This window comes from Girardinichthys multiradiatus, chromosome 19 (assembly GCF_021462225.1).
Source record: "Girardinichthys multiradiatus isolate DD_20200921_A chromosome 19, DD_fGirMul_XY1, whole genome shotgun sequence".
NCBI classification, from domain to species: Eukaryota; Metazoa; Chordata; class Actinopteri; order Cyprinodontiformes; family Goodeidae; genus Girardinichthys; species Girardinichthys multiradiatus.
The window spans coordinates 12,670,931-12,695,423 of NC_061811.1; the positions used below are offsets into that span (position 1 = coordinate 12,670,931).

The 24,493-nt window shown below is 40.4% G+C and overlaps 2 protein-coding genes across 8 annotated transcripts; one reads left to right on the forward strand and one right to left on the reverse strand.

The window, feature by feature from the left end:
* Nucleotides 1-1,303: 1,303 nt before the first annotated feature.
* Nucleotides 1,304-10,452, reverse strand: fam161b (FAM161 centrosomal protein B). 3 transcript variants are annotated; one of them, XM_047345320.1, is made up of 10 exons: nt 10,408-10,452; nt 10,227-10,306; nt 8,882-9,088; nt 8,318-8,796; nt 6,527-6,840; nt 2,913-3,031; nt 2,261-2,428; nt 2,066-2,165; nt 1,825-1,982; nt 1,304-1,588 (listed from the first exon to the last, which is right to left on the reverse strand). In XM_047345320.1, exons 3-10 carry the CDS (start codon nt 9,076-9,078, stop codon nt 1,507-1,509), a joined length of 1,617 nt encoding a protein of 538 aa, XP_047201276.1. In that variant the 5' UTR covers nt 9,079-9,088; nt 10,227-10,306; nt 10,408-10,452; the 3' UTR covers nt 1,304-1,506. The 3 variants fall into 3 exon arrangements, with proteins under 3 accessions (XP_047201276.1, XP_047201278.1, XP_047201277.1); XM_047345322.1 differs by lacking the exon at nt 10,408-10,452 and having other exon boundaries at nt 1,825-1,979; nt 10,227-10,361; XM_047345321.1 differs by lacking the exon at nt 10,408-10,452 and having other exon boundaries at nt 8,882-9,092; nt 10,227-10,358.
* Nucleotides 10,021-24,262, forward strand: coq6 (coenzyme Q6 monooxygenase). Of its 5 annotated transcripts, none has more exons than XM_047345326.1 (12): nt 10,021-10,093; nt 11,097-11,231; nt 13,016-13,074; nt 15,417-15,543; nt 18,192-18,322; nt 18,406-18,513; nt 20,928-20,990; nt 21,080-21,187; nt 21,788-21,990; nt 22,166-22,281; nt 23,441-23,607; nt 24,130-24,262. In XM_047345326.1, the coding sequence occupies exons 1-12, from the start codon at nt 10,027-10,029 to the stop codon at nt 24,157-24,159; spliced, it is 1,314 nt and encodes a 437-aa protein (XP_047201282.1). In that variant the 5' UTR covers nt 10,021-10,026; the 3' UTR covers nt 24,160-24,262. The 5 variants fall into 5 exon arrangements, with proteins under 5 accessions (XP_047201282.1, XP_047201283.1, XP_047201284.1 ...); XM_047345327.1 differs by having other exon boundaries at nt 10,050-10,166; XM_047345328.1 differs by lacking the exon at nt 10,021-10,093 and adding an exon at nt 10,105-10,129.
* Nucleotides 24,263-24,493: the final 231 nt, after the last annotated feature.

Consider the following 24,493-nt stretch of genomic DNA (forward strand, 5'->3'; position numbering starts at 1 on the left):
TGGTAGCCGTACCATCATGCTGTGGGGTCTGTTTTGCTACCAGTGGGTGCATTTCAAAAAGTGGGTGTAATGGGTGTTCAACAGCTGAGTGTTCTAACAGTTTTGGAACAGATAACAAAGCTGAATTTAAGCTTTGGGAGTGGTCCCGACCACAGGCCTATTGACAATGTATGAACTATGCTTAAATGTGGAGTTTGTAACAGGAAAACAACAAATTTAAATTAGCTCTGACAAAAAGAGTGGTCGAATATCCAGCCAGAACTACACCAGAACCTTGTTGATGGCTACAGTAGCACGTATATTTTCTGCCGCTTGCTCGGGAACACTTGCAGGTAAATATTTTAACCTGTATGTATACATGTGAACCTGTGTGGTTTAGACAAAATCCATTCGAAGTAAAAACCTGTGCACCCATTTCTTGTTTTTAGAAACTGGCGGCATTTATTTTTCACATGTTTTTTTCAATACACGTCAACTGGCTGGGATTCAAACCTGCGACAGCCTGACTCAAGGACTAAGGCCTCTGTACAAGGGTCACACCCTTAACCCCCTGCACCACCAGCACTGAGCCCAATTTGTCTCATTGAAGTTGCATGTTGTGTAAACACACCACCCTGACAAGAGTTCAAATGCATCATTAGAGGCCCCAGATTAATATGACTGTGTACATGGTGAGCGTATGTAAACTTCTCGCTGGCACAGATGGTGTTTACAGATATCCTGGGATGGACAGGACGCAGTTAGGTAAGTCCTTATTGTGACATGACTAAGTTTTATTTTCAAACAAGATTTTAGCTTTTTTGGTGTATATGGTGGCTTCTTAATAATAAATAAGCCTGCTTTTCTGTGGCTTTGTGGTAATTCTTACAGCTGCTGTTAAGATGGCTTTGATCACTACTGAACTGGGCTGTTGATGTTTTTGTTTGCAGATCTGTTCAGTTTTGGAATAGACACTCTCACAGGCGCTATTTACGATTTGCAACCAGATACTAAATTTTGCTGATAGTAAATCTGTCCCGGAGCCTTTGGTAGATGCTCTTCTTCTACCCAATCCTAACACCCTCAAGTATCACCCATAAATCTGCTGGCTGCAGTATCTTCCAGAAAAATCTTTTGTGAAGTTCATCTCAGTTTTTATGTGTGAATGGAAATGTTTAGATGTATTTCAGGGGCTGATCAGTGAATCCATTAATTTAGCCTAATTGATAGAACTAAAAAGCAAATAAAGAACCAAACAACAATAAATGCATGGTTAATATCTCAGAAAGTCAGGTTTGTAACACATCAATTACTCATGAACATATAGAGTTGTAAAGCATTTTATTTTTATTTAGCTCTTAACATTTTAAAGTGTAAACTTCACATGATTTGTATTTTCATAACTTATAGGTGAACTTCCAAAACAATCAGGTCCTTGGTGTTCGCTGTGACATGAATCATTTTTTTTAATCAGTGTTGTTTTCTAGTGGAGACCACAAAATCTCAGCACTTCCTGAACCTTTTTGATCATGGCATTTCTTCCCCTTTGGACTTCACGCTCTTCTCTTCCACATCTTCAATTTTCTCCCCATCGTCTACATTTTCCTCCCTAAATCAGACATTTTGGGTTAGAAAATGCCTATATTGTAATTACATCGAACTTTTGGTTCTGGTTTTTTTTTTTTGTTCTCCGCCGACTGCAGGCAGAGCTCAGAAAATTATGTAATGTAATACGACCAAACCACATGAAGTCCTTGGCTCTCAGGCACCAGTGCTATTCGTGTGTTACAGGATGCAGTTGTACTGCACAGCAGTGGAATAAAGCTTGCACAAAACTCAGTTTACCTGCTTTGAATTTTCTTTTCAGAGCCGTGGCTACTCGTATAAGATGCAGCGTAATCGAATCTGAATGATTCTCCAGTTTCTTCAACAAACTGCTCTTTTATCCCAGTTTTCTGCAGCTTTCTCCTGTATGTCTGCTCTGCATGGGCCTTTGCATTCTTCTGCCAGAAAAACTCAAAGTTACACTACAGAACAAGCATATCTGTTGCATTTTGTAGTAAAATGTCAGCTTTATGTAACTTACCTGTTTCACCTGTTCAAACAAATAAGGTCTCTCACGAACCCGGGCCTTCATGTCTCGTAATTCTTTCATGTAATCTCTCGTTCTTTGCAGATCAGCTTCCCTTTAAGTTAGAAAAGATTACAGTTTTAACTACTGTTCCCAGCATGTGTGGCTGTTGCAATGTAAGGTGCAGAAGTTGAAAGTTGCAGAACTCACTGATGATGCAGTCGATTTTCGTTACACACGTCTTTCAGGCTACTGTGGGGGTCCAGCAACTTTGCATGAAGAACTACAGTCTTCTTCATTGCTTGGGATCTCATCTGGTAGTTTTTTAACCACTCTGCACTCTCTTGATTTTTATTTTCCCTCATCTCTATTGATTTTCTATAAAGACAGCAATAAATAGATGGGATATAATTTGTTTTTCTGTGTTTAGGCAACCAGATAATAAATGTACTGTGCATACAGGTTTCCCATACAGTCTTAAAAAGTTCAGAGAAGCCTAAAATTTGGTTTCTGGATAAATATGGCAACTATAACATGGAGTATGAAAAAAACAAATACAGGTACTAATTTTCAAAAACTGTGCTTTAAAGAACCTGTATTTAATGTAGGTCAATCCAGTATTTTCCTTAAAAGACCACGACTCACATTTTAAAATAAAGCTGATTTGTTTTAGTCATAAACGGGGGTTCCAACATTGATAAAAGATATATAGTAAAAAATACCTTATTACTAATCTAGTACTTAAAATCTCATTTTTTTGTGCTTAAATTACCAATATAAAAACTCCAGAAAAAATCAAGAAATTTGAGGTTGGATAAATACAGCGTTAGGAACTCTGTGTATGCTTAACAATCGAACTAACCTGATGGCTGCACAGCGCTGCCTCACAGCATCTGTGATATACGTGGGAAGAGTGTCTGCAGATATCAGTGTTTGGGCTGCAAGTGGCTTGCTGTTTCTGGGATTATTAATTTTAGAAACCTGCAGAAGTAAAGAAATGTTACTGGTAATTAGAAATAGCCAGGATCTGTGATCAGCTGGTCAGAAATTAAAAATACAATCCGTGGCAGACCCTCTTCCCCACCCGTTTTTCTTTTTAAATGCACACTAGAACAACACGCATCAACACCACATCTGAGCGGGCGGAGGTAGGCTTGGGGTCTTTTCACACCCCCGTTTGCTGTTTGCCATCTGGGGTCGGAGGCCGGGAGAGGGAGCAGGCCGGGAGAGGGATGGGATCTGGGCTGGGGTCGGGGTTCGGGTCTTGGGGGTTGTCTGGTGCTGGCTTTTCGATCCTCTCGGGATCGTTTGGATTGCCTTGGATCTCGGTCCCTGGCTTCGGTGCCCAATCCGTCGGCTGAGGGGGGCGCCGGGCTCCGACGAGGGGGTCTTGGTTGGGCAGTGTGCAGTGCCGATTGAGATGTGGCTTCGCTTAGGTGGAGGGGCTGGCCAGGCTGCTCGGTGTGCCGTGCGGGAGGGCGAGTAGCCGGCATCCTGGGGCACCTCTGGGGTTTGGGTGTGGGGTTGACGGGGTGCCCAGTCCTTGACCACCTCCTGGGTCCGGGGGCTGGTTGTCCCTATGGGGTATCAGCACCTGGACCTGGGAGTATATACAGGTCCTTCTAAAAATATTAGCATATTGTGATAAAGTTCATTATTTTCCATAATGTCATGATGAAAATTTAACATTCATATATTTTAGATTCATTGCACACTAACTGAAATATTTCAGGTCTTTTATTGTCTTAATACGGATGATTTTGGCATACAGCTCATGAAAACCCAAAATTCCTATCTCACAAAATTAGAATATTTCATCGGACCAATAAAAGAAAAGTGTTTTTAATACAAAAAACGTCAACCTTCAAATAATCATGTACAGTTATGCACTCAATACTTGGTCGGGAATCCTTTGGCAGAAATGACTGCTTCAATGCGGCGTGGCATGGAGGCAATCAGCCTGTGGCACTGCTGAGGTCTTATGGAGGCCCAGGATGCTTCGATAGCGGCCTTTAGCTCATCCAGAGTGTTGGGTCTTGAGTCTCTCAACGTTCTCTTCACAATATCCCACAGATTCTCTATGGGGTTCAGGTCAGGAGAGTTGGCAGGCCAATTGAGCACAGTGATACCATGGTCAGTAAACCATTTACCAGTGGTTTTGGCACTGTGAGCAGGTGCCTGGTCGTGCTGAAAAATGAAATCTTCATCTCCATGAAGCTTTTCAGCAGATGGAAGCATGAAGTGCTCCAAAATCTCCTGATAGCTAGCTGCATTGACCCTGCCCTTGATAAAACACAGTGGACCAACACCAGCAGCTGACACGGCACCCCAGACCATCACTGACTGTGGGTACTTGACACTGGACTTCTGGCATTTTGGCATTTCCTTCTCCCCAGTCTTCCTCCAGACTCTGGCACCTTGATTTCCAAATGACATGCAGAATTTGCTTTCATCCGAAAAAAGTACTTTGGACCACTGAGCAACAGTCCAGTGCTGCTTCTCTGTAGCCCAGGACTGGGGAATGCGGCACCTGTAGCCCATTTCCTGCACACGCCTGTGCACGGTGGCTCTGGATGTTTCTACTCCAGACTCAGTCCACTGCTTCCGCAGGTCCCACAAGGTCTGGAATCGGCCCTTCTCCACAATCTTCCTCAGGGTCCGGTCACCTCTTCTCGTTGTGCAGCGTTTTCTGCCACACTTTTTCCTGCCCACAAACTTTCCACTGAGGTGCCTTGATACAGCACTCTGGGAACAGCCTATTCGTTCAGAAATGTCTTTCTGTGTCTTACCCTCTTGCTTGAGGGTGTCAATAGTGGCCTTCTGGACAGCAGTCAGGTCGGCAGTCTTACCCATGATTGGGGTTTTGAGTGATGAACCAGGCTGGGAGTTTTAAAGGCCTCAGGAATCTTTTGCAGGTGTTTAGAGTTAACTCGTTGATTCAGATGATTAGGTTCATAACTCGTTTAGAGACCCTTTTAATGATATGCTAATTTTGTGAGATAGGAATTTTGGGTTTTCATGAGCTGTATGCCACAATCATCCGTATTAAGACAATAAAAGACCTGAAATATTTCAGTTAGTGTGCAATGAATCTAATATATATGAATGTTAAATTTTCATCATGACATTATGGAAAATAATGAACTTTATCACAATATGCTAATATTTTGAGAAGGACCTGTAGTATGTAGGTGGAGTGTGATTGAGTGTATGACATCTATTGTTGTTTGTCTTTATGATGGGTGCGTGGGTGTGAGTGTTTTTATGTGTACGCATGAGGGTGGGAATGTGTGATTGTAAATGTGTGTGCCTGTTTTTTATGTCTGGTTGGGTCTTGGGCTGCTCCCTATCCTGGATCAGTTTAGGCCCCCCATCAAATGTGCAGCCTATTCCCTCCTTGCCACACTTGGTTGGTGTCACTGCCCGCCCCTGTACTTGTGGCTCTCGGTATCCGGGGCTGGGTGCTTTGGTGTGTGCTGGCTCACTCCCGGTGGCTGCTTGCCGGGGCCTGGACCACTGGGCTCTGTCAGGCCTCATCTTGGGGTGTGATATGTCCTGGAGTTTCGGGTCTCTGGTTCCATGGCTGGATCTGCTTGGACATAGACGGCTGCCGGCGGGGCCTGTGGGCTCGTCACTGCAGCTCCCTGGGGCTTCTGCGCTGTGGCTGCTGAGTGGTTCCTCTGGGACTCTCAACTGCTCTTCACTGGGGGGGTTACGGTAGTCCCGGCCGTGGTTCTCCTGGGGTTCCTGTGCTCTGGGAGGCCTTTGGATGTCTTTGGCTCGGACCTCCTCCGTATCTGTCCAGGACTAAGGTCCAGGGGGGCAGGTCTGTGGCTCCTCACACTCACTATTGCACATTTTTATGGAGAAAACTTGTATACACAAGCGCGCTCATACTCAGACCCACAGGTGTTTAGATTCAGGTGTTAACAGATACATAAATGTTCAATATTGAGCCGCATTTACCACTAAATACATCTTGCATTGATAAGTAACATGCACTTTTCGGTAAAAAAGCTGTTAATATGAACGTTTCTGCAGGTGTAGAAGCAAGCAGGGTGTTATCTTGTATTCTCTTCATCCCTCTTTCTGTTGCAGGCTTGATAACATAGTGGGTGGATATGTTTCAAACTATCCATCAAGCAGAGAAGGTGTGAGAGACTTAAAAAATGTGGTGCAAAACTACAACATGAAACCATCTGGTGTGTTGGAGGTCTATATGTCCTCTGCTTGTCTAGTTCTTTTTAAACATAAACCCCAAGAAGACCAGCTTTATCTTTTACATTTATTTTAGAATAAATTACTTTAAACTGTATTTGATATCATATTTCAAATAATCTTTTTAAAAATGCATATTTATGCCTTCAGCAAGCACCGCACACCAAATAGTTTTCTGTGAAGAAAACAAAATGATTCTGATTTATAACATTAATTTTAAACTACAGAAAATGCATCGTCTTCTTAAAGGAGGTTTACCTGTGAGCTTTCTGGGATCTTCAAACTTTTCCTTTCTGGTAGAGCAGATGTCCTCAGGAAGAAGGGCTGACACTTTGTCACATCTTGACTCTGCTTTTTCTCCAGTGCTTCTGTTTGCAAATCCTTGTGCAGCTTTTTAAAATCTGGGACCTGAGGGATGATTCTTGGTTTGAAGCTTGGCTCCTGATCCAAGAAACCCAGCTTTTTTCTCCTGGTGTGATCAGCGCTGCGAAGTTTCTGGCAGCCAGCCTGAGCTAGATTCTGTTGTTTTAAAATAATTTGAGTGTGGATATTTCTGCAAACTTCCTGCTGACCTGCGCAGAGATTTGAGCACCATCATCTCCATGTCTCTGTGTAACATCAATCAAAGGTGCTGCACACATTTTTTAATTGCTTTTATTTTGAGACATAGTCACAGTCAAAATAATATACCACGTTTATTATTACAGTTATGTTATTAACTTGAGTGGAAAACATGCTTCCTGCAAAGAAGATTATACCTTTTTGGTTTTGTACCCTTTTCAGAATAACAGAGGCAAAACAAACTATTATTAGCTGCTGAATTAGTATATATGCTAGAATAGAACCTGTAGTTGGCTGCTAATCAGATGTGCCGCTAGAAGCTTGTCAACAGTTGTTTTAAAACAGCGTCACTTTAATAAGAGTAATAGTGGGTTTTAGAGCTGCACAATATATCGTAAAAATATGGTCAAGAGCTGTCTGTAAATACAACATTTGACATTATTACATTCGAAGTGTCATGAATACTCATTGCATGCTTATAAGATATTAAGCCTGAAGGATGGACACAGCTGACAGTCTCAGAGATGCATAAAGTCACAGAGAGTGTTGGAGGCAGGGGCCTGAATCAGGAAAATGTGCATTTATTGCAAGAGTTTTAGTCATTTAGTCAGCAGCACACCGCCAACATTTTCCAATTATATGGTATATCATTATTATGTTGAACAGCAATAGTCGTGCTCATTCAGTTTCCACACCATGACTCTGTGTTTTTAGCGACTGGAAATTTTTCTGAAAGCCAAATTTGTCTTTTTATAGTAAGAGTCGGAGAAGGAGTCATGGTTTAAACATTTGACCGACAGTGTACAGCAGCAGGTTGGGGAGGGGTACCGTTGCGCAACTGAATGCACCATACAGCCCAAAAAACCTGAATCAGCCAGGCACGTTTTGTTGCCTCTCATTAAAAGGAACTTTAACAGTAGGATCAGTATGATGGAAAATTTTCTGATTTTAAATAGAAACTTTTTAAAACCTTTCTATAAAGATAAGTGGTCCCGGCCTACTAATGGGAAAAACATTCAATACTAGTTAGAGATTAGATATAAGCTTTTTTTCGTTTTGTTTTGTTTAAAAAATTTATTGTGGTACAAGTTTCTTATCAATGTGTACCTTTACTTTTCAGGCATTTTTTCAGGAAGATAAACTATTTAAGAAAAAAAGCACAAAATGGATCTACTACAAATTTGATGAATACTTTTTGCCTCCCATGAAGCCTTGATGCAGCTTATGAATATTTCAGAGATCACCTTTGCCTGGCTCCTCAGGTTTAACTGTGTAAAATATTGGATTTTAATTTGGAGAACCAGAGTTTTAGATATTTATCACCCTTTATCTAAATCTGTTTTCCTCCTAAATCTTTATTAGTTACTCAACTTCATCGAATGGAATACAATTTAGTTCAATGCATTCAATTGATCTGACCTACTTGCAATATTTGATTAACCGTATGTATCTGAAAACAATATAATTCCAGTGAAAAAGAAAACCTACCTTTATCTTCTCTTAAATCCTTCATGTTTCTGTGGGACGTTTTCCGAATAGGAACACTGTTTTTTGGATCCTCTGAGACTATTGCTGTCTCCTTCTCCCTTTTGTTCTTGTTTCTCTGCTCAAAGCTAAAAGGTTTCTGAATGGAGAGCAGGAACTCTTTTCTCTGCTCATGGCCCTGTTTCCTTTCCTTCTCTCTGAGCTCCATCATCTCCTGGTAGATGGGCTGAATAACATGGCCTGCGACAGGGACAGCGCTAAACGTTTTCTTGCACTCAGCCTCAGCCTCCTCTTCTTTTATCTGCTGTGTTGTTTTAGATGAAGCACACCTTTCACACTGCTGAGCGCTGACAGAACAGCGCTTTGAGTTTGCTGAAGGTACCAGTGACAGAGAAAACAGATTAGGCCTCTGTTTACAACAGAGGGAGGTCTTTTTGTCTGAAATAAGAAAAGATGCAGGAGTGGATCTCCTTGCTCCAAATCTGAAAAACAGTAAACACATTTTAAGTAGATTAACTATAAATTTCATAAAACTAAGGGCAAATTGTGGGCTTCACACACACTAACCTTTCTTCTTCATACTTTTGAGATGTGTCTGTTGAAAAGAGAGTGTTCTGATTAATCCTTTTATCGAGCTCTTCTGTCTGTTTCCTCTTTGTGTCCTGCAGCTGCTGCTGAAGGGCCATTCTCAAAATCTTAAGGTGAGCCTTGAAAATCAGTTCTGTTTGGAGTCCTTCCTCCAGCAAAGTGTCACATTTTGACATTTTTCTTTTTCTGTCTCACAAAACAAACAAAAAACAAAGAAACAGACAGAAAGAATATAGTGAAACAAAGCCAAAATAAAGTTGAATTACTGACAACATGCAGACATTACTGGAAAAAATATGGAAATGACAAACAAAAAGACTGACAATAAACAGAGATTAAAAAAAAAAACTATTAGCACAGCAATAATTAGCTCATAGGTTTAGGTGTCACACCTAACCATTAGTCAAGACAATCTTCAAATCGTGTCTGTGTTAAATGTTTGAAGATTGATTTGTTGGAATTTATAAAAGTATGCATACCCTTACACATTTTCACTTTTTGTCACATTGAAACCTCAGTGTGTTTTACTGAGCGTTTGTAAATGCAGCTCTAGTGTAAAGATGCTTTGAGTGTTCAGTTAAGTCCTATTTATATTTACCCCCTTCACTCTGATACTCTTTAATAAAATCCATGCAACTAACTGCCTTCAGAAGAGGACAAATTAGTAAATAGAACAAATGTTTGCATAATTTACTCTTCAACAACATTAGTAAACAAACAACATCATAAAAACCAAGGAACACAACACACAGGTCAGAAATAAAGTTGTGCAAATGTTTAGAGAAGGGTTAGGTTTATACATACAATAAAATTAAAAATATTTTTGGGAGTACTGGTTAATCCATAACCTGAAAATGGAAAGAATGTGGCACAGCTGCATATTCTTTCCCTACCGTTTTGGAAGAGTGGCAGGAAGAAAGCCATTATTAAAACAATAAGAAGCTTCATTTTCTGTTTGCCACAAACCATGTAGGGAATACGACTTCTCGTTGGAGACTGATGACTAACAACTGTCTAAATACTTTTAATCATAAAACAAATTGATTAGTCGCTGGTAATGAGTGACAAGGCATGTCAAAACTCTGAAGAGTCCAGTGCGCGGCGCCATTTCTGCGTGTGCTACCATGGCAACAGCGCATGGCAACAACACAGCAGCGCTCTCAGCGAACTGGAAAATAGATTCGGCACTATGTACGGAAGCAGAGCTACGTTTCTGTTTTTATACGAGTATGCACACTTGTTATATATGTTTTAACGTTCAAAGGCAAGTAACAAGCAATACGAGTCGATAACATTTACCAAGAAACAAATATGAGCTACCAACCTGGAAACCGACAACTTCCAGGAAGTGTTTATCGGTGTCGAAGCGTAATCCAAACTTTCTGTAGGTATTCTACGGCTTATCTGTTGAGTAAAAAATGTATTTTTTAACTCAAAAAATTATTAAGTTATTTTTAACGCGATTGAAGCGAACCAAATGCGGGTTTAGGCAGCTTTAGCACTACCTGTGGACAGACGCTAAAACGTCAGTCGTTGGAAGCGTAAGTCACGTCGATTGTGATTGGACGGGTAGCCGGAAGTATTTCTTGTGGAGCGCTTGCTTGTCAACACAACATGGCTGGATTACAGAGAGGACACAGCTGCCTTTATTAGGACACATTCAAGGAGAGACTTTCTCTCTCGTTGCTATATGACGGCGTTCAGACTTTCAAACTGGACTGATTGCTTTTAGGTTTATGTGAAAACAGACTGAAGACAGAATAATGCTCACAAAGGCGCCACTGGCCCTAAACGGACTGGGTCGATGTTTTATAACAGAGAAACACTTATATGCTTTAAATATCATCAGGAGAGGGTTGGTGTTTTCAGAAAATGGGAGAGATTCCTCCAAAACTGAGGTATATGATGTGGTTATATCCGGGGGAGGGATGGTTGGATCTGCAATGGCTTGCTCCCTGGGTGAGTCTGACTTATTATTGTACTAATATGGGCAATTTGCTTTCAAAAATATTGTAAGAAAGCCGTATAAAGACTCATTAAAGATGATCATCCCCCTAAGAATAAAGCAGCATTGGAAATTATGTTTATACCACATTCGAATCGCACATCCTGCTGCAGTAACTGAGGCTTAAGCATATGTGCAGGCTGTCATTTTGATGCAGTATATATAATTTATATGTTATAATTCTCATAGGCATGGATCCCAACCTGGCAGGGAAGAAGATTCTGCTACTTGAAGCAGGCCACAAGAAAGTAATGGATAGAGTGCCTGGTACCTACAGCACCAGAGTCAGTTCCATCAGTCCAGGATCGGCCGCTCTCCTCAGCGGTAAGATCCACAGTTTGAAACAAAGGAGTCATGTTTTAAGATATGATGTTTTAGATCTTATTTAATTACCAAATTGGTTATGTTTTTGGTGTGTGTGTGACCTTTAAATTGCCCCACGTGGTAAGTTAGGTATCAGACATTCAGTTACCCAGGCTAAGCAGGGATCGGTGTCCCAGTAGCCAAGGGGTTTTTCCGAACACTGTTAAAGATATTTGTAAAGGTTAAAGTCAGGGAAAGTGAGAGTGAAGGATTTAAAGGACTTGATTGTCTTTTAAACTTACTATCGTAAATTTCAAAAATGCATGCATATTTTAAATGGACTGCTGTGCACATCATAGGTTGCATTTATCTTAAGTAGCCAAAGGCTGGTTAGCATTGTAACATTACTTAAAAAAGTTAAAGTTTTAAAACCGCAAATGTTTTTCCATTGTACTTCTCCTACAGGTTAAAGTAATTTTAATGAGCTGCCAGAGAATGTACCAGTGAAACTGGTGTTTTCAGTTTCTTTATGGACTTTAGAATAATACAATGCTGCCACTCAACCTGTTGCTGTGCACTGCTGGTCAGCAGGCTGAGAGAAAGCTACTTTCTTTTTCTCTCACTTACAACAAAGGCAAATTCAACTGTGTGGAAAAATTTCCAGTCATCAATAACAGGAACAGTCATGGTATCGAAGCTGCATGGGCACCACTCATCACTAAACCTAAATTTGGCAAGCGACTTGTCTATTAAGCAGCTGACTGCAGGCTCTACCTAAGCTGATATCTCTTAACCAGCTAATGTCAGCTTGCTGCTCTCTATTTTTTGGTGAAGTAAATGTATCAGCATCAAAATAAATAGAATTTGATGTTATAGTTAACCCTGTTGTAGGTGCCCATCTATCCTTCCATTCATCCATACATCCATTGTCTTCCGCTCATCCCAGATTGGGTTCTGGGGGCCACAGGTGCATTAGGGACACCCAGACATCTCTCTCCTCAGTGAGACTCTCTATCTCATTCTAGGGGAACCCAAGTCAATACAAGGCAAAACGGGATATAAAGTTCCTCTACTGCGTTTTGGCGTGTCCTAGGGTGTCCTTCCATCGGTACAATAATACCTCATTGTGTTATAATTGTAAAATTATAGAATATTTTAGCAGCAGCAGGAATGCTTGTGGTTTTTCTGTTTTAAATATAAACTATTAGATTGTGTTATACATTTGTTATAAATGTTTGTGTTGGTATTTCTACCAAAATTTAAGAATTTCATACTAGCCAATGCCTAATCTTAAATAATCTCTGCTTGTCTTTCTGTTATGTTAAACGTTCAAATGCAGCATAAGATTTTTTTTTTCTCAAACAGATCCTTTCGAGGGTGGTTAGGATAAAATTTTATTTGCTTTGGACTGTGAGATGTCACTATAATATTTGAAATAAATACAGCACCGGATGTGGAGGAATAAATGCGAAACACTGTATGAAAAACTGTGTTTAGCTCTGACGTCGATGCCCTCCACTGGCATTTACGCAAAATGTAAAAGCTTCACCAATAACTTGTTTATGGAGCCACTATCCTTCTGGCTTCTTACTAACAAACATCATACAGTCAGTTTGAAGATAATTAAGATGTTCTGTTTCACCATGTCTTTATAGTGTGGCAAAAGAAAACTTTATGACTGTTATAAAGTTTGCTTTATCCATTGAACCCTCCATTACATGTTTTATTTCTTTTTGACAAATTTTATATTTTTAGTTGCAGATTATTGCCAGGAATATTTTTAATGTTAAGATATTATTTTGCAGGTATTGGAGCATGGGAGCACATCACAAGGATGAGATACAAACCCTATAAAAGGATGCAGGTAAATTGATATGCTACCGTAATTATGGCAAACAGTTGTTGATTTTATTTATGCAAGATCATATTAAAGCACAATGCCTTGGAAAGTACTTATTACCTTGAAGGTTTTCACTTTTTATTACATTAAAACCACATACTTCAATGTATTTCATTGCTATAGACCAGGGTTTTCAGAGGCCACATGTGGCTCTAAGGCCCTCGAGAGTGGCTCTTAATTACCTTGGTCAAAAATGATATTGAACTAAGCAATGTTCTTAAATCTAAATGCAATAAAAATTGTAATTTTAGCAATTTTCTAAGAATTCTTTTCAATATCTGCATGAAATGTCAGGAGAAGGGGGACGACCATTATCTCTTCTGATAAAGATGGAATATTTTAATCAAGTTAACTTGATTATCTCTTTGTACAAGTTAAAAATTTTGCTTTGTTCTGAAACTTAAAAAGCTAAATAAAATCATGGTTCTATACCCATGTTGCATATTTTATATTGTAGGTGTTTATAAAACTTTACAGCTACCATGTATCATTTTTCTTTCATTTCACAACTATACACTACTTTGGTTGGTTTATCACCAGATTCCCCAAAAGTTTATGATTGTAACATTACAAAATATTGGATATAAATACATTTATAAGGCAACTTACATAACATTATTCCGCTGTTTAGTCAGATATTTAGAAAAGGTTCCTTTCCAGTTAAAAATATCTCTGTAATGCAAAATATCTCAACAAATTCTCTTGTTACGCAGCTTAAAGTTTTCCTAATGTGTTCTCCAGACCTTCAGATTTACTGGCATACTATATGTACTTCTGTCATCCATCAGACGTAGCACCGTACAATTAGTGGAGAGAAAAATCTATGACATTCAGCTTGTACTCATTCATCCAGATTAATCAGCAGGCAACACAATGCTGCATCATATAATCATGCATACGATATGTAATTGTTCGCATTAAAATAGCAAAAGGTGGTTTTGTGGAGCATGCATTTCGTTCATTCCCTTGTGCAATTTATGCCCATTTTCAGGAGCTTTGCTGCGCCTGTGGCACCCTAAATCCCAAACAACCTGAGTTATATTTAAAGAAGGCCATCATCGGGCACATTCAAAGCGCTGGATGGCTTTCTGAGTGTGCAAGTTTTATTTATTAAACCCATGTTTTCTATGAAGAGTAAATCATTTTGATGTTTCAAATTGCTACCTCCTCTCCACATCTTCTAATTATGAAGATTCATGTGAACAACGGGGAGAAGATGAAAGATTAGCTGAGTGGTTGTTTGCTGCAAAGTTAACCCACTTTACGGCTGTGGGCACAGCCTTGGTGCCTCTTGTCAGATGTGGTCGCTGTGTACCAAACATTTAACCGCAGGGTTTCTCTTTGGGTCCTAGATGTCATCATGCAGTGCCTTACAGTGATTATGGTAGTGTACCTCTCCTATTATACCTTCACTCTTCTATCACCATTTTGGCTTGTTTGCCACTCAAATTTCAGTCATGTACATGTCAACCATAGAGCTGGAAAATATGCACCGAAGGTCAGCTTTAAATAGTACTTTTTCCAGCTACTAAAGTCTTCCTTAAATGTCCATGAAGCTCTGAGAACTTTGTACAGGATGCAAGTGCAGTTTTCCCACATTTCGTTCGATAACGTTCCAAGGTAGAATATTCTCTAAATGTTGCACAAAAAGCAATAACTTATTCAGCCCCAAAGCTGCATCATTTTACCCGCAGTTAACAAAAGCAAAACAATTTTTGGGCTGGTCTCCGTAAATCTTTCCTCCCAACCACTTATCACAAGTTGCAAACCAACAACCATTAGTGGTTTTTCTGTGGGGTATATCCCCTTACTTTATGGCACGTTGGGAAAAAAGTAGCGCAGCAGCATATTACTGCAGAATGATGGGTTTTGTCACCATAGTCACCGTCCAGGAGAGGATTAACCTTGTGCAAACACTTTTCACGCCCTCGTGTTTGACTCTAACAGGGTTGGAGTGACATTAGCTCAAAATTATATCTCATTATGCCACTTTTGGGTTGTGAATAAATATTGACTTACTCTGTAATGTTAACAAACATGTCATTTTTTTATTTGTGTTTCCCAGTTAGTGTTTGACAAAAACATATCCACATCACAAATGTAATTTCGGTCCTTGGCCCCACAGAGCTCCATTAAGGTGAAGCCAGCTGTCCATCTTTATGATAACCACTTACTGTGACTTCCAGCTTTGATGTGTTTAGCTCAATGAAACGCCACTTCTCCCTCTCCAGCTATAAATAGAGAATAGAAGGGATGTGTTCAAACATGGACTTGTATACCGAAGGCGTAAAGAGTCTCTCATTTAGGTTTGGGATGCCTGCTCTGATGCCTTGATCACGTTCGATAAGGAGGATCTGCTGGACGAGATGGCATACATTGTGGAGAATGACATTGTTGTGGCTGCAATCACCAGACAGCTGGACGCACTGCCTGGTGAGTACAGGGAGCAGCAAAAAAAATATGTATTGAAAACATCACCATTTTCTCCAGTGGATATATTTCTAATTGGCATATTGACATTAGCATTATCATTCACATTAGAAGTCTGTAACGATTCCCATAATCCATACATGCAAAGGAAAACAACACAAATAAATAAAAAAATAAGTCCTGTGTGAAAAAGTAGAATATCACAGGGAATGAGTATTGAACACATAAAGAAAACAGGATGGAAAAAGTTCAAGAAAGCTGTCAGTATTTAGAAAACAATTCTATACCAACTCAGTACAAATTAATAAGGGCTGGTTCAAATGTAACTGATGGCTTATAAATGGGTTTTTCAATACCGGGTTATAACAAGAGGCATGTCATGATGACCTTCACAACTATATTAATACAGTGAGCTCCATTTGGGTCATAATCAAGAATTGAAAACCCTATTTCACTCTAAACCACCCACGACAGGGTGCTCCTCTCAAGATAATCAGAAGAGTTGTCCAAGGAGCCAAGGGTCACTCACAGAGAGCTTCAAGGACACATTGAATTGGCAGAAAACGTTTTTCCATGAACAGAATCCCTAATGCACTCAACCATTATGGCAGCACAAGACTCCACTGCTGAAGAAAAACCCTGTTGAAGCTCGATTAAAGTTTGCTACAGAACATTTGGACAAACCGATGAAATACTGGTAGAATATACCCCCTGATCCGTTTTTGTTCAATACACAAAGAAAAGACTACTATGCCTTCTGTCTACAATGTGTAACTGGGAAAAGACATCCACAGAAAGATGTCTTTTGATGTCTAAATAAGGTTGAAAGGTGGTTGTAGTTGATCCAATGGCCTAAATAAAGTTGACTTTCAATGGCTTTGTTTCAGCTGAATGAGGACCTGACCTGTGGACAAAAAACTTTGTCAAAACCTTTGACAGACTTTACTAGGATAAATTCGGACAAGGACTGGTCAACATTAAATATACATAAAAAAGAAGAGATGTGCAGTGTTTGGTGGTTAACCTGGTCACATGAATCAAAACTGAAGTCTGCACACATTGTTTGGAGATGGAACGACAATGTACATCACCACAAAAACCAACCACCAGTGGCTTGGAGGTGGGGACATTATGGTGTTCTTAGATTGATACTCACAGACTTCATTTACTTGAGGAAAGATGAATGGAGACATTTTTAATCAGAATCTGAAGATGAAACAAAGGTGGAAGCATGACACTGACTCCAAACCAACATCCAAGGAGACTCTTGACTGGTTTCAGAGAGAGAAAGTAAATCTGCTAGAATGACCGGATTTGAACCCAGTTAAAAAACTACTGGAAGAACTGAACTGTAGAAGATTCCTTATGAACGTTCAATTTCTGAGGACATTTTGTTTAGAAGAATGCATTAAAATCCCACCTGAGTGACGCATGGGGCCAGTTTCTCCATGTAGGAGATGCCTTGAAGGTATCATTACCAGGTTTACCTACTACGTATTTAATAACTAGAAACATATTAACTGAGAAAAACATTAACATGTTTAGCACTTATTTTCCTTGCTGTATGTGAATAAAACATGAAGTTCCACACTGAAGCAGGATTTTCTGTCCAATTTGCCTAATGGGCGTTGATTCTGGCACGGCATGCATCCCCTTCTGTCCTAAGGTTAGGTTTTATTTGTCTTCTCTCCCTGTGAATGTTTTTAAAGCCAAACTCCTGGAGCCATACATGTTTTTCCTGCAACTTTAATGAAAACCCCACATTTTGGGAAGTGCAGCATCTCGGCACCCTCCGAGGACACGTGCGTTGGTCCAGTGACCTATTTAAAGTTGCCATGTGCTTCGAAGCTCTGCCCCCCCCCCGGCACACAGAGTCACTGACAGTGTGTAGTTCTGTTGACATCTGAGAAAATAAAAACTGTACTCTGCTGTGTGCTTGACAGTTCAAATGTCATATTTATAAACAGTTTTCAACATTTCACACCAAACAGCAGCATGTGGTCGTGGCACGTTTTTCGCCTCATGTGCCTCGCATGTGTCCCTACTCTCATTTTAGTCATCGCAATGTTATGCTGAAGATGCAGTTACATGGAAAATGTAAGCCTGCGTTCTGATCAGAGAGAACCCATATTTGACAAACGTGTGGCAGGAACCAGTAGCTGCTCTGCGGATGTGTGGGATGTCCAGATGCTGATATTTTGGGAATAGCAGCAGCTTCAGTGTAAAAATCTAAGAAGCTGGCAGCATTTTCAAAGTGCAGAGGTACGTGCTTGTAGATAAACACTATTAGTCAGTGTATTGCGGCAGGCCAAGGCCATTAAGGAGATTGTCAAATGCGAAGCTTGGCAGCCAACACGTGCCAGCGAGGAAAACCGGTGGTGTTTTATGGGGTAGTTTATAGATCTTTCCCCACTTTGGCTGCAAGTTAGCCATCCTTTCCTTTCATTCTTTTAAAGTAGCAAATTAGTGATTTAGTAAGATGATGCCTTCATAGAGCCAATTTTACCGCTTTTGATGTGAGAAACTCACACATTTTGTAGCTTTATTTTCAGTAACGGTTTTCTTTTGGCTTCTTATGTATGTGTGTGCTCGTGCATCTATATTTATACATATATCTATAGTAGTCACATGCTTTGTGTTCTTGTTGTCAGAAAACGTGCAAGTGAAGTACAAGTCTAAAGTGGTGAAGTATACATGGCCAACGCCCCATCACGCAGCGGAGTCCGTTCCGTGGGTGAAGGTCACTTTGGCTAATGGAGAAACTCTTCAGACAAAGCTGCTGGTAAATTAAATAGAATCATAAAGACAATTGTTTTTCTTGTTGTCCTATCTGTTTAGTTTTTTTACTCCTCTTGTGTTTTGCAGATCGGTGCTGATGGGCCAAACTCAATGGTGAGGCAGAAACTGGGAATACCAACAGTCAAGTGGAATTATGACCAGTCTGCTCTGGTTGCAGTGCTACGTCTATCAGAGGTATTTCGTGTGTATTTTAATAAGGTTTTATGTGATAGGTCAACATACACTTGTGCATAATACATGGTTTCCAAAGCAAAAAAAAACCAAACAAGTTTGAAAATTGTGGTGTGCATATACATTTAGTCCCCTGTATTCTAATACTCCTAGATAAAATCCAGTGCTATCCAGAGGTTATCTATCTGATTAGTAGATGAAAACCACCTGTGGACAGTTCATTCTGCAGCAGCCTTGTGAAGGTTTGTTAGAGAACATTAGTGAAAACACAACATAACACCAAGGAGCACAGCAGACAGGTCAGGGGTGAAGCTGTGAAGAATTTAATGCAGGGTTAGGCTATAGCACAATATCCTAAGCTATAAACATCTCACAGAGCACTGTTCCACAGCTAGAAGAAGGTCCTTTGGTCGGATGAGACAAAAAGGTAACTTTGTGGCCTATGTTTAAATTATTGCATGTGGGCAACACTGCACACCACACTTAACACACCATTCCCACTGTGACACATGGTTGTGGCAGTATCATGGTGTGGGGATGCTTTTCTTCAGCAGAGGCTAAAAATGATGTGCAAAGATGGTAGTTGTAGTAGCAGCAAAAGGTGGTTCTACAAAGCATTGGGTCCAATTCAATTCAGTTTATTTATATAGCGCCAACTCACAACACATGTTGTCTCAAGGCATTTCACAAAAATCAGGTACATACATTCCAATTAATCCTAACCATTGAACAGTGCAGTCAGATTCAGTTATTTATTCAAATTGGATAAAAGGTTTTTCTATCTAAGGAAACCCAGCAGATTGCATCCAGTCAGTGACTTGCAGCATTCACTCCTCCCGGATGAGCATGTAGAGACAGTGGACAGTCACTGGCGTTGATTTTGCAGCAATCCCTCATACTGAGCATGCATGTAGCGACAGTGGAGAGAAAGAACTCCCTTTTAACAGGAAGAAACCTCCAACAGAATCAGGCTCAGTGTGAGCGGCCATCTGCCACGACCGACTGGGGGTTTGAGAGAAAGAACAGAGCAGAGACACAAAGAGAACAAAGAAGTAGTGATCCAGGAGTACTTTCTATGGGAAGGAAAAGTAAATGTTAATGGATGTAGCTCCTTTAGTTGTTTCACCTAGAAAGAAAGAACAGATAAACTCTGAGCCAATTTTCAAGGTTAGAGTGTGAAAGAGAGCACATAATTAGTTACAGTTAAGCTCAGTCAATCGCCATGTCTAGGGGAGACAAAGGGTTAAACTCTAAAAGACAGGGCTATGTGGATCATCGGTAGAGGGTGAGCATTAAGTTGTTGCCAGCAGAAACTCGGACGATTCCCCTCTCCAGAAAGGTGTCACAGGTAGACACAGAGTCAGGCCAGGTGTAGCTTCTAGGAAGAGAAAAGAGAGAACAAGGTTAAAAGCTGAAATAACAGCAAGTAATACAAAATTGGAGAGTAGTGTGAGAATGTAGCAGAAAGAGCGAAAGTGGTCATTATGTTCTCCAGCAGTCTAAGCCTATAGCAGCATAACTACAGAGATAGCTCAGGATAACCTAAGCCACTCTAACTATAAGCTTTATCAAAAAGGAAAGTTTTAAGCATAGCCTTAAAAGTAGACAGTTTGTCCATCTAGAGCCCACTGATGGTCATTGTTATACTAAAAACCACAACGATTGGGATACCTCTCTCTGTCAGACTGATTATAACCTTTGGAAAAGAGAGGGGGTCATACAGGTAGCAGAAATGGAGGGTGTGTTTGTAACTCAACCATAACTGAGCCGGTTTAGGCTAAACCTGACTCCCCCCTTACTCCAACCAACAGGGAGGGAAGACGACAGAGGTAAAAAATAAAGAAGATAGTTCAGGATAACCTAAGCCACTCTAACTATAAGCTTTATCAAAAAGGAAAGTTGTAAGCCTAGCCTTAAAAGTAGACAGGGTGTCTGCCTCATGGACTAAAACTGGGAGCTGGTTCCACAGGAGAAGAGCATGATAACTAAAAGATCTGCCTCCCATTCTACTTCTAGAGACTCTTGGAACCACCAGTAAATCTGCAGTCTGAGAACAAAGTGCTCTGTTAGGAACGTATGGAACCATCAGATCTCTGATGTATGATGGAGCTAGATCATTAAGGGCTTTATATGTGAGGAGGAGAATTTTAAATTCTATTCTGGATTTTACAGGGAGCCAATGAAGGGAAGCTAAAATAGGAGAAATATCATCTCTCTTTTTAATTTTCATCAGGGGGCTGAAAGGAAATGCACGCCACAAAAACAAATTTTAAGAATGTTTCATTTTCCTTCTACTTTGTTTGTGGTTGCAACATCCTGAAATGTGTAAATCTTCAAGGGGTATGAATATTTTTCCAAAGCATTGTAACTTTAAAATACATTGCAGCAAAATGAATACATTGGCTGATGTGTTGCAGTCCACAGAGAACAACGTTGCATGGCAAAGGTTTCTCCCAACTGGACCCATAGCGATGTTACCGGTAATCTTTTTCATTTTTACAGTAGCAGTAATTCTTGTGACGTATCTACGTGTTACATATGATGCCTTCCTCTGTGGGTGCCTCTGTAGCTTTCTGACACAGAGAGCTCACTGGTGTGGTCAACTGGCCATCGCCTGGCAGAGGAGCTGCTGGAGCTGGATGAGGAGAGCTTTGTCGATGCCGTCAACTCTGCCTTTGTGAGTCTGACTTTGGTTTTATTTACAGTCAGTTTTCATGTCTGTCAGTAAGATGTAGCAACAACTCTGTATTTGTGTGCAGGGATTCTCCAAACACCTGCATGTTGACCTGTTTTTGACTGACTCACACAAACATCTTGGTTGGAGTTTGGGCCAAATAAAATAATAATTTTCCTGCAGGAATGATATACCTATGTTTGTTTTATTCTATGTTTGGAGAACCTCTGCTTTCCCAAGCTGGCTATTTTTACTTGGCCTGCTGATGAATGGGGTCACCACGGTTGAGTCACGTTTGGTTTCAGGCCTGGTTTGCTAATTAAACCTGTGGTCTTCCAGTGTCGACCATTACTGCATGGAATGTTTTTCAAACAGAGCTAATTCAACTGCATAGCCTGGCCAGCATATTCTTTTAATTAACCCAGCTCCCGAGGCCCTGCCAAACCAGTTAGTTAGGAAGGAGGGAGTGGGGAGCACTTTCACTGGCCTGAAGTTCTGCTTTACTCCATGTGTCAGCTAGATTGTCTGTCCACTCATGAAAATAATGTGCGTTTTCTCTCTCTTGCAAACTTGTCTGTCTCTGTGTGAACATGTCTGTGACAGTGGAGCAATGAGAATCAGTCAGACCTAATTGAGACAGCCGGAGCTCTGTTCCGGGGCGCGCTGTCAGCCATCATGCCGTCAGCTGGTTCACCGCGGCAGCTTCCACCAAGCGTGGCGGGAATCGGCCCAAAGAGCAGGGTCATGTTCCCGCTGGGAATAGGTCACGCATCAGAGTACATCAGGCACAGAGTGGCTCTTATCGGGTAAGATGAGAACAGTCTGCAGATTACAGCTTCAGACCCGCAAAAAACAATCTGTATTTCATATTTGCTTTTTAAAGCTTGCTCCCGTTTTTAGCTCCTTTCCTGCATGAAAGCATTAAATATTGACTGTCAATGGAAAAGTATAACGTACATGACAGTATGTCTGTGTTTTAAGAGATGCAGCACATCGTGTCCATCCACTGGCAGGTCAAGGAGCCAACCTGGGTTTCGGGGATGTGGCTTGCCTCACACAGCTCCTGAGCCAGGCAGCTTTTAATGGGAAAGACCTGGGTCAGTGAGATCTCTAAAGACACAACAAGTGGTTTGCTCTGAGCAGGTTTCTATGGCCGCAGCTAAAAACACACTGTGTTGCTCTAATCTGTAAAAAGCAGCAGGTTTTCTGGCAATTGATTTTTGCAGAAGAACTTTACTCAGTTACTTTAATGCAAATATGAAAATGAGAATTTGAGTTGACTTTTTATTCAAAATGTTTTGGGTCGGTTAGATAATATTTACTGTAATCACATACATTTTCTTAGAGTAAACCATTAGAAAACTGCAAAGGCAGTGCCTTGAGAAAGTATTCACACCTCTTGAACTTTTTTATAGTTTGTCCACAAACATTAGTGTATAGGATTGGGAATTTACAAGATAGACCAACTCAAAGTGGAGCATACCTGTGAAGGAAAAAGATATGCAGTTCTAAAATTATATTGCAAATAAAGATCTGAAATGTGTGGTATGCATTTATCAGCCTCCTTTACTCCAATACCCCTAAATAAACTTCAGGGCATCGAATTACCTTCAGAAGTCACCTGACTGGTAAATACAGCCCACCTGTGTGTAATTTAATCTCAATATAAAGTGACAGATAATTTTAAAGTAGGATTAGGTTACAGAACGATAACCTAAGCTTTGAACATTTCATAAACCTCTGTTTATACCATCATCATGAAATATGGATAAAGTAGGCCCATGGTAACTCTGGAGGAACTGCAAAGATTCACACCTCAGGTGGGAGAATCTGTTGACAGTACAACTATTAGTGTTTCACTCTGCAAATCAGAGCCAGAACTACAATGGAAAGGTTTAGATCAAAGCATATTCATGTTTTAGAATGATCTAGTCAAAGTCCACACTCCAATAAAACATTCTGTGGCAAAACAATGGTCACTGATGCTCTCCATCTAGACTGACTGATCTTGAGCTGTTTTGCAAAGAGAAATTGGCAAAATGTTCAGTCCCTTGTACCAAGCTGATAGAGACTTACCTCAAAAGACCTGCAACTGAAATTGCACCAAAAGGTGGTTCTACAAAATATTGAATCAGTCTGTACAGGTTTTCTTTCCACTTTGCAATTATGCATTACCTCGTGTTAGACTAGAAAATCCCAATAAATAACTAGCTTTATTCTTCAAAGTGCTTTAACTTAAAAATTTTCTCCACACAGGAGCAATACAGTACTTGTTAGAATATGAGACGGAGCGTCAGCGACACAATTTGCCCATGATGACTGCCATTGACCTCATGAAGCGCCTTTACTCCACCAACGCAGCTCCTGTGGTTCTCCTACGCACCTTCGGTCTGCAGGCCACCAACATGCTGCCGACTCTAAAAGTAAGCGTCCACACATCTGAGCGGACTTGGTCCTCGCTCTGTGAACATCAACCACCTGTAAAGCCAAAAGCCCCGCCCACACCATGACCCCACCCTCCGCCCTCGTTTCTGATTACATGGAGCTTTACTGTAGCGGTGTCTATAATTTTAAGGGCTCTGAACCTACTACTATGGCATCTAAGTTTAGCCCCAAATTTAGTGTTACCAAAAGTGTGTGGGTGGGGTGCACGGCTGGCCCCGGGGCAGCGGACAGTGGGGTTGGCTTGCGTTTTCACACTCCTTTTTATTACTGACCGCTCATGTGAAACGGCTTTATTTTCTACTAAGTGATTCAGACCGACACAACTGTAACTGCTCAGGAAGGCGTTTCACTATGGAGCCACTAAGTTAAAAGTGACATTTTTCCATATTAAATGCTGCAAGTTCACAAGTTTACAGGTCTTGTTTAGGCACTGCCAGTCTCTTTTAACACACTTCTCTAATGCATGTAGTTTTTAATGTTCTGCCTTTTTTACTTTTCAGGAGCAGATCATGGCATATGCAAGCAAATGATTCATCTGCAGGGAGTTCATCATCAGAGTATCTTCATTAAATTTGAGCTTTAAAAGTTGTAAGGACAGTTGATGTAAAAATAAAATAAAAACCTCATTATTTATGTCTTTTTGTGTTTGTGGTGTTTAAGAAAAGTAATCAAAAAAACCTACAGGTGAATCTCAGTAACATCAAGTTTTATTATTTTAACAGTACTAAAAGTAATTTATTTCAGTAATTCATCTTAAAAAGTGGAACTCATGTACTATTTAGGTCCTTTATACATAGTGTTACATTGTGTTTATTTCAGTACATTTTTGATTTATAGCTAATAAAAAAACAAAAATATAGTTTC

What these genes read in the sequence shown, in the direction of transcription:
- fam161b (XM_047345320.1), bottom strand. Translation starts at nt 9,078, where the DNA reads ATGTCAAAATGTGACACTTTGCTGGAGGAAGGACTCCAAACAGAACTG. An exon ending in AGATCCCAGAAAGCTCACAG is followed by an intron (nt 3,032 to 6,526) that starts GTAAACCTCCTT and finishes TTACTTCTGCAG; the next exon opens with GTTTCTAAAATTAATAATCC. An exon ending in GAAAATCGACTGCATCATCA is followed by an intron (nt 2,166 to 2,260) that starts GTGAGTTCTGCA and finishes TCTAACTTAAAG; the next exon opens with GGAAGCTGATCTGCAAAGAA.
- coq6 (XM_047345323.1), top strand. Translation starts at nt 10,666, where the DNA reads ATGCTCACAAAGGCGCCACTGGCCCTAAACGGACTGGGTCGATGTTTT. An exon ending in TGCAATGGCTTGCTCCCTGG is followed by an intron (nt 10,862 to 11,096) that starts GTGAGTCTGACT and finishes TAATTCTCATAG; the next exon opens with GCATGGATCCCAACCTGGCA. An exon ending in TTTTAATGGGAAAGACCTGG is followed by an intron (nt 22,282 to 23,440) that starts GTCAGTGAGATC and finishes TTCTCCACACAG; the next exon opens with GAGCAATACAGTACTTGTTA.